Source organism: Aristolochia californica, unplaced genomic scaffold (assembly GCF_029961685.1).
Source record: "Aristolochia californica isolate CCGP_79_NKW_82.1479 unplaced genomic scaffold, dmAriCali1.0.hap1 SCAF_5, whole genome shotgun sequence".
NCBI lineage: Eukaryota > Viridiplantae > Streptophyta > Magnoliopsida > Piperales > Aristolochiaceae > Aristolochia > Aristolochia californica.
In genome coordinates this window covers 9,177,416-9,192,528 of record NW_027182214.1, presented here as the reverse complement: position 1 = coordinate 9,192,528, position 15,113 = coordinate 9,177,416, and the positions used below count along the sequence as shown (strand labels likewise).

The following is a 15,113-nucleotide window of genomic DNA, read 5'->3' as shown; positions in this document are numbered from 1 at the left end:
GCCAACACATATTCAAGCTCTCAATCTACTAAATCATGCTCAAGACAACAAAAATTCTAGCTAAAGGAAATCACCTTGAAACAAGGGATGGACGTCAACTTAGATTCACACAAGTCTCCTACCTACAATCTGTTAAGGTGGTAATACATGGACCTCCACCCAAATTGTTCATGTCTAGGAACCATAAAAGAGGGCCTACACATAATAGAGAGTGTTAAAAAATATTTTCATATAGATTAGTGAGTACAAAAATCTTGGATTTATTAATTAGGAAAAACGTTTTCTAATTTGGTTAGTCATTTTGGTATGGGCTTTTGACCCAACTTCTCACATTCAAGCAAATCTCAATCAAGAGGAAAGAGGAAAAATAGGACATCCTCTCACTAGAAATGAATGTAGAAAAGTATGGAAATGATCAATAAAGAATCTGTCTTTAAATCAAGCAAGAATCGACCATTCCTCCTAAATCAAAGGGAGAACAGATAGAAGGCAATTCAAAATCTTGCCTTAAATCTACACGATGATATGTTTCGAAAGAGGAGTTGTAAAACGTGTATTCATTTCCTAGATTAGAAAAACTAAAGTTGGAAAGTTATATATATATATATATATATATATAGAGAGAGAGAGAGAGAGAGAGAGAGAGAGAGAGAGAGAGAAACGTCAATCAAGTATCAATAGAATTCTTTCCATTGGTAATGTTTTTAAATTCAAATTGAGACTACCGAAGGTGTGCCTCTTACATGTATACTTAAAGATTTTAAGCCAACATAAACCCCACCCTCATGGGCAGAGTCATTGAGGGGGACAACAAACAAATCACTGAAAAGCTGCATCAATCTCTTTCCAGCTCCCGCTGAGTCCACTTTTTACATGAAAAATGAGTAAAGCTAAATATTCTATCAAGATAGGAATTAGATTCCAACGCCACTTTCATTCGTATCTAAATTGCATGCATATGAAAGATTTGTGTGAGTAGCTTTGCACGCTCCTCATTATCTACTTCCTCTTCCCTTCCCTCTCCACTGGTTTTTTTTCTTTACTTTTTCCTTGCTTATCCCACTTGCACGTGATGCATTAAAGATCTTCACCTGATCTGGTCGCCTATAACACCTCCACACGTGTCTCTCCAGTGGGTTCCATCTTCTTCATTGCAAAGAAGATTGCAGTCCCAGTAAAAAAAATCTCAGGTAAAGAGACGACGCCGGGAGTCACCAGTAACTTGATGAAGTTACAGAAGAGAGTGGAGTGCGCGGCTCTTTCTCATCTTTCATGATTAATTATGCAGAAATCAATCCGTGGGTGTGGTAGCAAAGTAAAGTATCAGTCAACTAACATTACTTTTGACCGAACTGCTTAAATCTAGTAATCGTCAACAGTCGCTTCCAAAGGTTAGTTTGTGGGAGCTGTTGCTACTACTCCTGATGCTTTCCTTCTTACTTCAGCAAAGCTAAAGACAAATACGACGTTCAATATCAATTACGTACATCACTAACTTGCCTTAAAAGTCCTCTTCTGCGTTCATGAATTTAAGTTTCTGCTTTTCTCAAGTTTCTTCATAAATTCTGTTATTCTTCGTGAAATGATTTAGTCACCTTGGTCTTTGTCAATTTACGGCACCTGTAGTTTGCAGCCTCTTCACGTTATAATTTTGTTGATTTCACGACTTGGGACTGAGGTGTAGTCAAATTTTGAACGCTAAAAGACGAAGAAGACGGTCAAATTCACTCTTCTTTTGGCCAATTGATGATGTAAAGTTGGAGAATTCATTTGGGAGACCTTTGACACTCACTTATGTCACCCTAACCCTTTTTCTTTTCTTTTTTTTACTTTTTTTTTTTTTTTTTTTTGGTGGTCGATCCTCGGACACGCTCTGACTGGCTGCATAAAATCAAATTTGTAGAGAGGGGCCTCTCCCAAATCATGACACAGTATTGTTATGTCAATGAATGCTGATCAGACTGAATATTCCAGGTTTATGGATTTTTTTTTTTGACAAAGTATGACATTCAAAATAGTAGGAACCTTCCAAATTATATTTAGTTCAAGCCAAAACAAAAACAATAATAATATCTTTCAATTTTATGTTGGTGTAGGCATCATGGCCGATACATGAGGCCTCTTAGATCCCATACAAAATTAACCATTACATCCTAGATAAATTGAATTTTGACAAAACTGATTTGTCTTGAAAAACTAAGATGCCCACCCTTGACTACAAGAGTAGGGGGAAGTGCTCACCTCCACATCCTGAAGAAAAATCAGAAGAAGGAAGAAATTTGTCATGCTTTACATTAATGAATCATAGGTACTTATAGGTTACAAATTTACAAGATAAACATTATCGCTAGATTACATGATGAAGGTTATCTACAAGATAAGTGTTATCATAGAGATAGCAGATAACCCCCCTCTCAAGCCTTTTCAAATGATTTTGCAAGGAAAGGGTGCTCCTGCCTCCTTTGAGTAGAAACTTTTCCATAAGTAATTCCCTTATTTGTAGAGAGAGATATTCTTTCTTTTGTAAGAAATGAAGGCAGACTAGTGTTTTGCGAATTGATTTTCAGTTAGAAAGAGATTTTCTGCATTTCTTTTAAAGGGCATGTACTAATTACTAACCATAAGAATTTTTACTTACATTTTGGTAGTAGATAAGATTTACTTAATCTCATATTTCCATCGTTTAATCATCAGGATCAATGGAATCTACGACTATTCTTCTCTTAACTCCCACAATGTGTTAGATGTTGAACTGGACCACAGTAGAGGGTGAACTAAATGTAGTTTGGCAAGGAAATTTTGAGTCATGGGTACAGGACCCTTTACATGTAAGACCAATTGCTCATGCAATTTGGAATCCTCATTTTGGTCAACCGGCGGTAGAAGCTTTTACTCGAGGGGGTGCTCTCGGCCCAGTGAATATCGCTTATTCCGGTGTTTATCAGTGGTGGTATACAATCGGCTTACGTACCGATGAGGATTGGACCACATTACAGGATGAACCAAACCATACCTTTACAATTGATTAAGGGTGGTATTTATATAATTTAAAATAAAAAATATTAACTTTACATAAGAAGATAATTATAACATGAGATAAATCTAATGGGATTTTATCTAATAACTGAAGGTTATCCATTATCACAGTGAAAGTATAAGAGGCTGATAATGACAAGCATCAAAATAAAGAATCCCTTAATTGCGCCAACCTTCGTGACTATGAGTTCTCATAATGCTGTGGCTCGTGTTAACACTTAAAAACCAAATCAGTAAGTGGTAAGTCAGATGCTGTTTGAGTTGGGATTTGGACATTCTCGAGAGTGAGACAGCTTCATAGAATCTCCGCCACTTTACTCTAAATGACACTTACAAATCCAGCATTTCCACTATAGTCTAAATCCCCCTACGAAATTCCCACTTTCTATAATTGGTTAATCTTCTCTTTAAAAGCTTAACAATGAAAGCGACCACTTGACTCGGTGTCACCACCTCGACAGCTCGAGATTCAGGCTTTGGGTCTGGGAAGTAGGAAGGGAGGACGAAGGTGCACGGACGGTGGAAATTCCGCGGACTATTGGATGTGACCTCACCTCATCATCCGAGTGAAGGAATGAAAGAATAAACTAAGTTCCGAGGAGCTTTTTCACCGACCGACGCACATATATATATATATATATATATATATTCTGGTCGATTAGAAGGTGGGGCCACATGGATCCGACGTGGCGCATGAGATGGAGGAGAATCCCCGACCGCGAGCATCTGATGACGACAGCCCTCGCCCCATCCCCCCCCCCACATCTCGCCGCTACCAAACTTTTTCACGTCCCCCGATTCGACCCGACTCGGAATTTCGGCCAGATAAAACGGTGTCTTTGTTTCTCGGCTTTTTCTACGAGAATGTAATGACTTGCGAGCCGGCGTTCACTCATTTGAAAATTTCGTAGTGGCGTTTTGGTGATACTGAAGAATCCGGATGGGCGATTTGGGTACTTTCATGGGAGGAAAAATTGACGTAGAGGAAGAAAACGGTAAGTTCATGCAAATGGGGATTTCTGGTATCCCGCAGACCATTTCGATTCTATGCTCAGTAACCGGCATGGGTTATCCAAACAAGTGTTAATTATATAAATTTTATTCCTTGGCTGTTGAGATGCCTGAGAATGCACCATCAGCGAATGGGTGGGTCCTCATTTCTTATAGCTAGGGTAGTAGCATGCAGTGGTCTGCAATGCAAATGTAACTCTGATATTTGTGCGAAGAAAAAAATCTGTAATCAAATAAAAAATAAAAAACTAGGGCGGGCTACTGGATTTTGAAGTCTCGCATTTGAATTAGTTTCCATTCACATGCACAAACCACCGGAGGAAAAGCGAAGGAATGAGTGTGACCCTCCACACCACCAAGACTCAACTTTCCTTCCATGGTTATTTAATTTTTGTGCTTTGTTTATTTCTTCTAGGGTTTCCATGGCCTCTTGAAGAGCAGTCGTTTATCCTTTTTTTTTTTCTTGTACCTCCACTTTCCATGCAGGAGAAGCCGCTAACCTCATTTCCCCGAGCTCTGCACCACGGCAAGCCAAAGAACCTTACGGGTTAAGAAACTTGAAACAAAAAAGCAATTAAAGGAAAGAGAGAAAGAGAAGCTTCTGCTTTTGCATATCTTCTCCATCTCTTTCTGTTTCTCTCTCTGTCTCTCTCCTCTCCCTGCAACTCCTAGTCGATGTGATTCTCCACCAGCTTCAAACCCACCAACCTTTTGTAACGAAAAGCACAAAAAACCATGGTTTTTCCATCGGTTCCTGTCTATCCAGATCCACCCATCTGGCAGCAGGTAAGGTTCTTGAATTCAATTTCTTTGCATAACTTCCTCTTGTAAAAAGCAAAATAAAACAAAAAAATATTCCTGCGCTTTTCCTAGAATTTTTTGAATATCCTGTGGATTTGATCTTTAATTTGCTTTCCTCTTACAGAGACAAAATTACCAACAAGGAGGCGAGAATCTGCAGAACCCGCCACCGCCAGCACCTGCAACCGGCCCTGCTGGCGCGGCTTCGATCAGGCCAGGTTCCATGGCCGATCGGGCCCGCCTAGCGAAGCTGCCTCAGCCAGAAGCAGCACAGAGATGTCCTCGATGCGAGTCGCCCAATACAAAGTTCTGCTATTACAACAACTATAGCTTCTCCCAGCCACGCCACTTCTGCAAAACTTGTCGCAGATACTGGACTCGAGGGGGTGCTTTGAGGAACGTCCCTGTTGGAGGTGGTTGCAGAAGGAACAAAAGAAGCAAAGGCAGCAGCTCAAAATCCCCCGCTCCCTCTGACCGCCAAACTGGTTCAACTTCTGCAAGCTCAGTTTCCCCCAATAGTTACACCTCCGACGTACTAGGCCACCTAGCACCTCCTCCCCCACCTCAATTGCCTTTCATGTCTACTTTACATCACCTAAGTGACTACGGTGTCCCTGATATTGGGCTGAATTTTGGTGGAATTCATCCAACTGTGGACTCAGCCACTGCCGAAGGCGGAAGTGACATGGATTTTCAGATGGGTGGGGGTTCAGGCAGCGGCGGAGGAACTATCTTATCACGTGGAACTACGGAACAGTGGCGAATACCCCAAGTCATGCAATTCCCATTCTTGACAGGCTTGGAGCCGCCACCACCGTTGTATCCATTTGAAGGGGAAGGGGTGGAACATCCTTACGCTGGCGGTGCTGCTTCCCATCTACGGGCAAAGCCACCATCTTCCAGCGTTACTCAGATGGCCCCAGTGAAAGTGGAGAGCAATGATCAAGCACTGAACTTGCAAAGACAGTTCCTGGGCATCCCCGGAAATGATCAGTACTGGGGTGGCAATGCATGGACCGATCTCTCTGGATTCACATCCTCTTCCAGCAGCCACATGTTGTAACCTTACTCAGGAAGCTTCTTTTTTACTACGGCTTCAATCGAAGAAACTCAACTAAGTGGAAGCACATACCATTAGAATCTTAACTGGCAAAAGTTACAAGCCAGGAGTCTTAAGTAGTTGAAATTGAGCTCCGATCCGAGAACTACTACATGGTAGGCTTCTAGTTTTCATCTTTCTGATGTTAGTAATTTTTTTCTTTTTCTTTTTTTATTTCCTGTAGTATGTTTACAGAACTGGGTGCATGAGTTGTTGGACTATCATATCTGATAGAAGGGCAAATTGTTAAAGACGAGAAGGAGCACTATTTTGTGTGATTTCTCTTCGCTATTTTCCATGAGAAGTGTCTCATATGTTTTCGAATTTACATAGAGGTGTACGGCATTTCTCATTTTTCCTTCAATCCTGGCAACCTTGTATACTTACTAAGGCTACCAGAATTCAATACTGATACCACCGGGCGCAATTGCCTAGCCTTTCATGTGTAAGTAGAATCATTATTCGAGTGAACTGGAATACTCACATCCAATACTATTTGCTCTCAAGACTCCAAGAACTAAGTTTCAGTCAGGTGACTTCCATTGACATGATTTCAGACAACCAAGCACAGAGAATGAGAGAGAAATCACAGATATATCTTTCTCTTCATTTCCAACGACAATGTTCCTCGGAAGAGAGCCCTTCCGTTGCAAGGTTCTCTATCAGGTCTTTCAGTGACACTCTCAAGGAGCAAAGCTATTTTGTGACTTCTCTTGCTAAATTAATGAAATTTTCACCCTCATTTTCTTTCAACTGAATCGACTTACGCAAATAGTTGCTTCGCCTACTTCTTATCCTGTTAACCTTAAATAAGCAAGTCCCTGTAGCATTCCTGAACTGTTTTTCATTCCCTTCTTAAACTCTGATTCTATTCTATATATTTCGGCTTTGCTGCTATCTGTTAACATCTCCACTACCTCTGATGTATGAAGAGAGCAGAGGAGAAAATTGAACGTTGAATTAGTGTTTGAAGAGGAGTATGATTTTCCATCACTGGTATCCCTTTTTTCATGCTTTGGCGGAAAAAGTTTGAATAATGCTTATAGCTAGAGCCAAATAGTGACTCTAATTGTTAGAATTTTGTTGGAAATTTTCACTGAACATTTGACTCATGTCTGAACATGATTCTCTCTACTTTCTTCGTCACAATCATGAATAAGTTTATAAACGGTTATGAAGTTTAGCAGTAGAGTTGTTGGGGTCGGACTATGGGACTTGCATCCGAGACCTAGAGAAAACTGTATTTGTTTATTAATTAGTTGAGGAGGAAGTAGATATGTGTCTAGCTTGAGAGAGATTGGATTCTTAAAAACGCCAAAATCCCACTCAAACCCATGCAATCAATCCGTTATAATAAATAAGAGTTCTAGAGTCAAAGAATAGAACTACTACTGGGTCTCTGTCATTCTCTCATCACCTTGGTTTCTATCTGTTTCTGTGTCCCTCTCATCCCAATAAGACACTTCGAAACAACCAAAAAATTCTTCCCTGTATCTTCACTCTCTCGCTCTCGCTTGGAATCTGTTTAGTTTTTAGCCCTGCTTTTGCAAGAACCAAGGAGGCTTGGAGAATAAAGCAAGCAAGCAATAAAAAGCTAAGAGACCTCAATAGTTGGGTCTTGGGTTCGTTTCTGCGGGTAGTCCTTACACGGTCTACAGAGATGCATCTCGCGTCCAGTGTGCAGCAGAAAAGAAGAAAATTCCTCCAGTCGTTAGTCAGGAAACCCCAAGGAAATCAGCAAGATGGGTCTTCGAGAAATAAAGAAAAGCGAATGAAAACATCGATCGCAGAGTACGAATGCAATCAAAGGAGGCTCGGAATTCCACGCATCGTCCTTGTTTGCTCCCCCACATGGATAGGCGTGAGGTGTTTCTTCTGTTTCCTCAGCAGCTTTCGCTTTTGATACTTACACATCTCTCTCCTTCTTCTCTCTCTTCCCCTCACAAAACAGGAAAAGGAAAGACACGCAGAATTCAGAATTCAGAACCGTTCACTCAGAGGATCCGGGTTCCACGTTGCCTCACATGTTCCCAATCATAGATTTCCAGATTCTCCCTCCTCCATACCACGAAAGGGTGGCTTCCAGGTACACTTACAGGACAATGCTTCCTTCTTCTTCTTTAATCTCACCGAGCTAGAGTGTGTATTGGGCTTATCCTAAGCTAAGACCAAAGGCAATTGCATCATGGCGCAATTAGTGGCATCCATGCATGGCCCACCACTCGTCTTAGTGTGGTGGGCCATGCATGGATGCCACTAAAGGGGCAATTACTGTAACCCATGAATTAAGGTCATCTAAGCTAAGTTTAGACTAACAAGATGGGAATTTGAGAAAGTTAGTTGTAGGCAGATCTTTTCAGCAGAAAAGTGAGACTCTCCTCTAATTAGTCCTACGTATGGAACAGATTCACTCTATCTTTATCAATCCCATTCATGAGATCCATCAAAGTTCTATGTTTTAGAGAATCTCTCTATCTTTCTTTTTATTTTTGTTTCAACAGATCTAATCTCCTCCAAGTGAGCGTGCTTGACTTAAAAATGAATAGCTTTTATTTATTTTAGTGAAAAGCAAATGGTCCCCATAAGATAAGTAAGCTTAAGAAACTTAAATCAAGCTGGAAGTTGATGCAAGATCATAATCATGGGTGAGCTGTATAGAAATGCTTAAGCCTACCAACTACAGGGATGAATTGTTTATAAATTGCTTCTTCTTCCAGAGTAAGAATAGGTTCATTGGTATTCGATATGCATTTTTGTGGTTGTGATCTCATCTCTTTCATCATCTGTCACTAAGGGTGGCATTCAAGTATTCGTGAGAGACCACTTAAGTTACTGGAATAATTAATTAGCTTTGTATTCTAGTCATATTAAAATCAAGCAAGCAAAAAGAAAGATAGACACTGTGAAGCACTTCTGATCTCAATGAGTTTGTTGTTTTTAATTGTGCATGCAGACGATCTTTTATGGGTTTATTCTACGTCACTGACCTTCTATCACATTCTCTGTGTAGTTGTTTATTTGCCTCTTTGCTCGTTTTTGAATGTGGAAGAGAAGAGGATTTTGTCTGCGTTTACGTCTATGCATGTCAATAGTCTGCAAATCATTGATGATGTCTGTGTGAGTTTTTAAGTTGTAGCTTCTGTTGATCGAGTGTTGAGAGAGAGACAGAGGGAGAGGGGGATTTGACCAGTCTAGACAAATTTAGGGGACAAAACCATGTTGCCTTTTCCAAAGGTTTATTTTGGCACTAATTAAAGGAAACGAGGAGGACCATCGTCCATATCTTTAGGAACAACAGTGTATTCATGGCAAATTTCAATTTTCTTTGCGTCCTTTTCAGTTTTCTTTATATAGTTTCTCAATTCAGTCAAAAAGATAAAGAGAAAATCCTCAAAAATCCACTCATCCACACGCACGTACTCATTTCGGAATAGTTTTCTCTGGAATTCTCTCTCCTTTAGGTTTTCTTTATTCATCCACACATCTTGTAAACAGTTTACACTACCAGCCAATGCCAATTTGCATGAAAATAGGATAGATTCGTAAGTTGTCCTCTTCGATCAAGTTTTCGGCAACGCGTTTTGCATAGAAAAAAAGTCTCACGGGATCCACCGGAAAAAAAAAATGGTGGGGTCATGTCAGATTGATAGTTCGTCTTGTTTTCTTCTAACACATCACAGTCCACTACATGTCGTGGATTGAACATATTTCCAAAGGAGAGATCCAGAACAGTGCTCTGCAATTTGCCTGCTGCTTTTGCCTCCTCTGAACTTCAGTAGAATTTTAAACAGTTTTTGGGTCCACTTACCATCTTTACTTTTGTTAATTAAATCCGTTTTGGGTTTTGATTTGAGTGAAGGGGAGATTAGTTTTTTAAGGGTTTGATCACTCAATTCTCATTGATTGAGAGTTTTTCCTGTTGCAAGTGTTTGGTAGATGACCAGAATATCGTTTTCTGTCCTCTCTTTTGTTTATTTATTGACAGGGATAAGACCATGTTATATTACTGTTTTGTGCCTCTAAATAATCCTTTCTGTCAGTTTTCTTTTGCAAGTCCTGGATCCACCACTGTTTAGTCATTGCTTAAGCTGAAGGGACAAGAAAAACTGAGGAACGTTGCTGTGCATGAGCGGTTAAAACGGTTTCACACCCATACTGTAATTGTGTAAGCGAGAATAAGTGCAATGGTGTTGTTGGACAAAACAAATCATTTACCAGGCTTTTCCATGAATTAATGAATGTTGATTGTAAAAAAAATACTACACTTAACTATTCTAAGAACATAAAGAAATAGTAAATACATGAAATATAAGATTTCTAACATTTCATACTCCCCCTCAAACTGAAGTACATAAATAAAATAAATCAATTTTTTTACAAAAAAAATTCAAATAAATTTCAAGAAAGAGCTTAAATAAAGAAATCTTCAAGCTGATCGGATAACCTTATATGTAGTACTTTTGGTACCTCTCATTACTGTATCTCTAATGAAATGGTAATCTTCTCTCAATATGTTTTGTTCTTTCTTAGAACAATTGAATGTTGATAATATAAATGTCATTTTGATTATCACATGCCATTTCTATAGGACATAAGGTTGGAAATCCAAACTCGTTAAGCAAAAACTTGGTTGGCATCATCTCACAAGATAGCCCTATACTCTGCTTCTCCACTGGACCTTGCTATAACTATTTATTTCTTCCTTCTCTGTCTTACTAGATTTTCTCCAATAACGGTACAAAATCCAGTGGGAGACCTTCTACAACCTTATACTTGACATAATCAACATCTGAAAAACCATTGATCACCACATTATCATTCTTCTAATAAGGTAATCCTTTTCCTGGAGCTTCTTTCATATTCTTTAGAATTTTATACACTGCATCAAGCTGAATTTTTTTAGGTTTATCCATGAACAAACTTACTATATTCACAACAAAAGCATTGTAACAGTAGCATAAATTAGCTTTGTAACTATTACATCAACCACTTAACTAAAAGCCATGCAAGGGAAGACGTCCACTTCCATGAATCAAAGGCAAACCATGCAAAGGAGGATGTCACCATGCATGAATCAAACTCAGTCAACTCAAGAAAATTCTAGAAGATCTCCTCCTACAATCACTCACTCAAGGGACCCGAACAAAGATCCTCTTACAAGATCTACTCCTCAATCCTCTCAATCAATAGAAATAAATCAAGGGAAATTATCTCCTTAAATTACTTAACTCATGGAAGAGTTTTGTCATTCTCTCATGGAGTTTTAGAAGTTCTCATTGTATCGAGCAGACGGTCTCATCCAAGGAAGATTCAATTCGATGAAGAAAATAAAGTTATTCCCTTTTCTACACATCTTACTAGAGTTTCTTTCTCTCATTGTGCACATTATTCTAGCAATTCTCTTCTTTTTGTCTCTCCAACAATTTTTTTCTTACCTTCTCTAGCCATCATGAATACCAACATTATATCATCTCATGTCAGTTAAATCTATCACTGCTCTTATCTCAATTAATTTTTCAGCCAATAACTATGTTCTAGAGAAAATGAATTACGTGTTGAAATCTGATTGCCCTACAGGATTAATTGATGGATCTATTTCACCTCACACCCAATTTCACAATGAAAACATTATCCCTTTCCTGATAATCCCTAATTTAAAGAATGGGAACTTCAAGATCACTTACTTCTTAGTTGGTTCAATGCCACAATGGTTGCAAGGCCCTTTGCTATGGCATTGGCTTAAAGAGATGTGTGGCAGAAGTGTGAAACCATCTTTGCTAACCAATCAAAAGTCCACGAAATGCATATCCACCAACCATTGCAAACTATGAAAAAGACCAATGATCAGACATAAAATGATGGTGTCACCAAATTTAGAGTACGTGACGCCTTAGCAGTAATACAAAGTCCCATATTTTAAGAAGAAAAAAGTTTTTGGCTTCTCCATGGCCTAAACACCCCAAATGAATCCTTGGTCACAACCATGCTTACTTGTCCTCCACTTCCATTATACAAAGAAATTCCGCTACTGCAAAGTCATGACCTTGGATCAACTAGATACTCAGGCATTCTTTCACAGCGATGGTGGCAAACAAAACTTTGGTCAACAAGTCACCGAGAAATAAGAACAATAATCAATTGTTCAATAAAACCCTGGGTAAGTCTTTCAAGCATTTGTAGAATTTAGGACTCATTCATATTGATCTTGAGCCAAAAAGGGAGAGGAGAAGGAGAAGAAGGAGAGGAAGAAGAGATTAAGAGAGAAGGGAGAGGAGAGTTTGGACGAGATTGAGAAGTGAGGAGAGAACTTAATGCACTACCTCTTAGCCAAGGGCCTCTATTTATAATTTTTAAAATGCCCTTAGGGCTACAACATAACAAGAAAAGAGACATAAATAGATAAGTAATTACATCTTCATTTCATCTTTATGAGAAGTCTTCTTATTTACCAATATGCCACCTCTTGGACATGTGGGCTTGAGCCCATCTTCTAACACTCCCCCTCAAGAGAAGATGTAGAAGGATGGCCAAGATGGTTGTGACAAAGTTGTGCCTCAGATGGAGAGGATGAAAGTACAGCTAATGGAGGCAAGTCCAAGTATTACAAACCCCTCTTTTCATGTCCTCCACCAATCAACCGCTTCATTGTTAGACCCTAAAATACATAAGAAGAGGGTGAGAAGGTGACAAAGCAATTTAAATATTTTGTGAACTGACTTACCGAGAGTAAATTTAAAGGGAAATGAGGAACAAATAGGATATCTCAAAGTGGGATAGAGGGTGTGATAGAAGGTGATCTCTTGCCAAGTACTTTTGTTTGGGTACTATTAGCTATAATAACAAACCTATCGAGAATACATGGAGATAAAAAATTTAGCATATGTTTGTTACCTAAGAGATGTTCCCAGGCCATGGAGTCTATTATCCAAGATGAAGAGGAGGAAGTGGAAGAAAACATACCCAAAGCAATAGTGGTAGCAGTGTTAGTAAAGATGAAAGGGAAGACCCCATGAATGACTTCATTTTCTAAAATGTTTCATAAACATGAGTGAGAGTCATCTTCCCAGTTTGTGAATCGGCATTTTCTTCCCATTTATCATTGGTAACGGAGACTGGAGTAGCCGTGGCCCATTCTGGTTTGCCATGAATCTTCCAACAAGTTTCCATAAGGTGGTTTTGACTGCCACAATAAGTGCATAATCGAGGCTATATGTGAGAGTAGCTAGGACCGATTTTACCATCTCTTGTTCGATTTCCTCTAGAATTTCTGTTTTGGCCTCAGTTGGAGGATGATGTACCTCTATTACTAGAATACATAGCAGATGAACATCATTATTTAAGTTAGGAGACTGATCAAAGATTCTCAACAATGTGGCACTTATATCATCAAAGGATAGAAGTAAGGAGGAGCTAAGAAGTTGGGTCTTAGTAACTTCAAGGTATGGTTTGGTATTTGTCAAACAAATTGTTGCTGCTAAAACTTTCCTTTGGCTTTCTTGAACTGAAATATCGGTGAAGTATGGTTGAGTGATTTTTCCACTCTTGAAGTAAACCTCAAAACCGAGCCAAAAATTCATGAATAGTGTCTCATTGTTTAGTATTAAGCATGTTTTACAATACATCAAATAACTTTTATAAAGTCTCCATACTGGAGTATAACTTAGTACAAGTGTCTCAAATCTATTTGGCTGACTCTAAGTGGACAACATTGTTGGCTACATGCTCTTCCATACAATTAATAAGCCAACTAATCACCAAATTTTCATCCTTAACCCACTTTAGATTAGATTGACTTTCTTCATCAATCGGTGGTGAAGGCTTGGTTAAGTGACCGAGAAGGTCTCGAGTAATAAGAAACCTTCTAACCAATTGAGATCAACTAAGATAATTGGATAATCGTCTTAAGGGAATGGTAGTAATTTTGAGTATGTCACTCTTACTACTTTGATTTCCTTCAACCATCTTAATTTAACAAATGCTTAGCAACTCACAAACAAGAAGAGTTTTAATTCCAATTGAGATCCAATCAAACTAAAATCCCAATTTAGATGGTGCCTATTACTATAATTCACTATTTAAGAGCTTATTGGGACTGAATTAAGGTCACTTTGTAAAGCTTGAGAACCACTTAAAGCAATGATTTGTTGTCCAAACAAATAGTAACCCGAGTGACGGAATTTTCCTTCCAATCCAAATTTTAACTCAAGAGGGACTTTTAAGGGTTCAAAATAATTTGAACTTTTACTCAAACTGAGACCTCAATCTTGGGAGGCTCATGTTTGCCGAAAAAAATCCATAGTTCAATTTTGAAAATAGTCCTCTTAATCAAAATTGAACAATCTTCTTTCAAATACCTGCCACTTTCAAATAAAGATAAGTTCTTTATTTTCTTTCAAATATCAGCCACTTTCAAACAAAGATAAGTTCTCATCTGTTAGGAATTAGATGCCCTAATTCCAAACTAATGAGAGCAATAATAATAAACGCGGAAGAAGGGAAAAACAAACACGAAAAACACAACAAGATTTACAGGTTTGCCTCAAGGTGAGATTTTGTCTTGTCTTTCGCCACTACAGTAATCCAATATGAAGATTAAATAGTTTATAAGAGAAATCACATACTTATAGGTGTTTCTCTCTAACCTCTCGGGCTGTAACTCAAGATACTCCTCGGATTAAGATCATCAAACCCTAATAGCGACACCCCTCAATTTAAAGAGAAAGCTAAGGCAACCGCATTACAAAAGTGAAATTCCAAAACTACCCTTAATAAAACAATAGTCAATATATCGTGGATCGGATGGGGGCTCTGCCCCCGCATCCCTAGGATGGGGGATTCCCACCCCCTTCCAAGCCCCACGAAGACCTTACTATGAAGGTCAGTCCTCGACCAACTCAGCTTTAGGCATTAATTAGGTTCCACAACTTAACATTATCCACTATATTAGCGACTAAATCAGGCTCCAAACACACACAAAATCATGCCTTAAGTGGAGTAAATCAATTACTCATTCAATATCAAATCAAATCCTTTTCTTTCCTTAAAAAATTCAAGAAGTCATGGCAGGTTCTTCACCAAAGCTTGGCTTAATTTTTTCTTATGATTGGTGTCATATTTATCATTTAAAAAGACACCTTTCCCTTACTCATTTTGAAAAAAAATCTTT

General features: G+C 38.8%; 1 protein-coding gene across 1 annotated transcript; it reads left to right on the top strand.

The window, feature by feature from the left end:
- The first annotated feature begins 4,609 nt into the window (after nucleotides 1–4,609).
- On the top strand, nucleotides 4,610–6,275 carry LOC137966505 (dof zinc finger protein DOF3.6-like). Its single transcript, XM_068813144.1, has 2 exons — nucleotides 4,610–4,833; nucleotides 4,973–6,275. The coding sequence occupies exons 1-2, from the start codon at nucleotides 4,783–4,785 to the stop codon at nucleotides 5,909–5,911; spliced, it is 990 nt and encodes a 329-aa protein (XP_068669245.1). The 5' UTR covers nucleotides 4,610–4,782; the 3' UTR covers nucleotides 5,912–6,275.
- The last annotated feature ends 8,838 nt before the right edge of the window (nucleotides 6,276–15,113 follow it).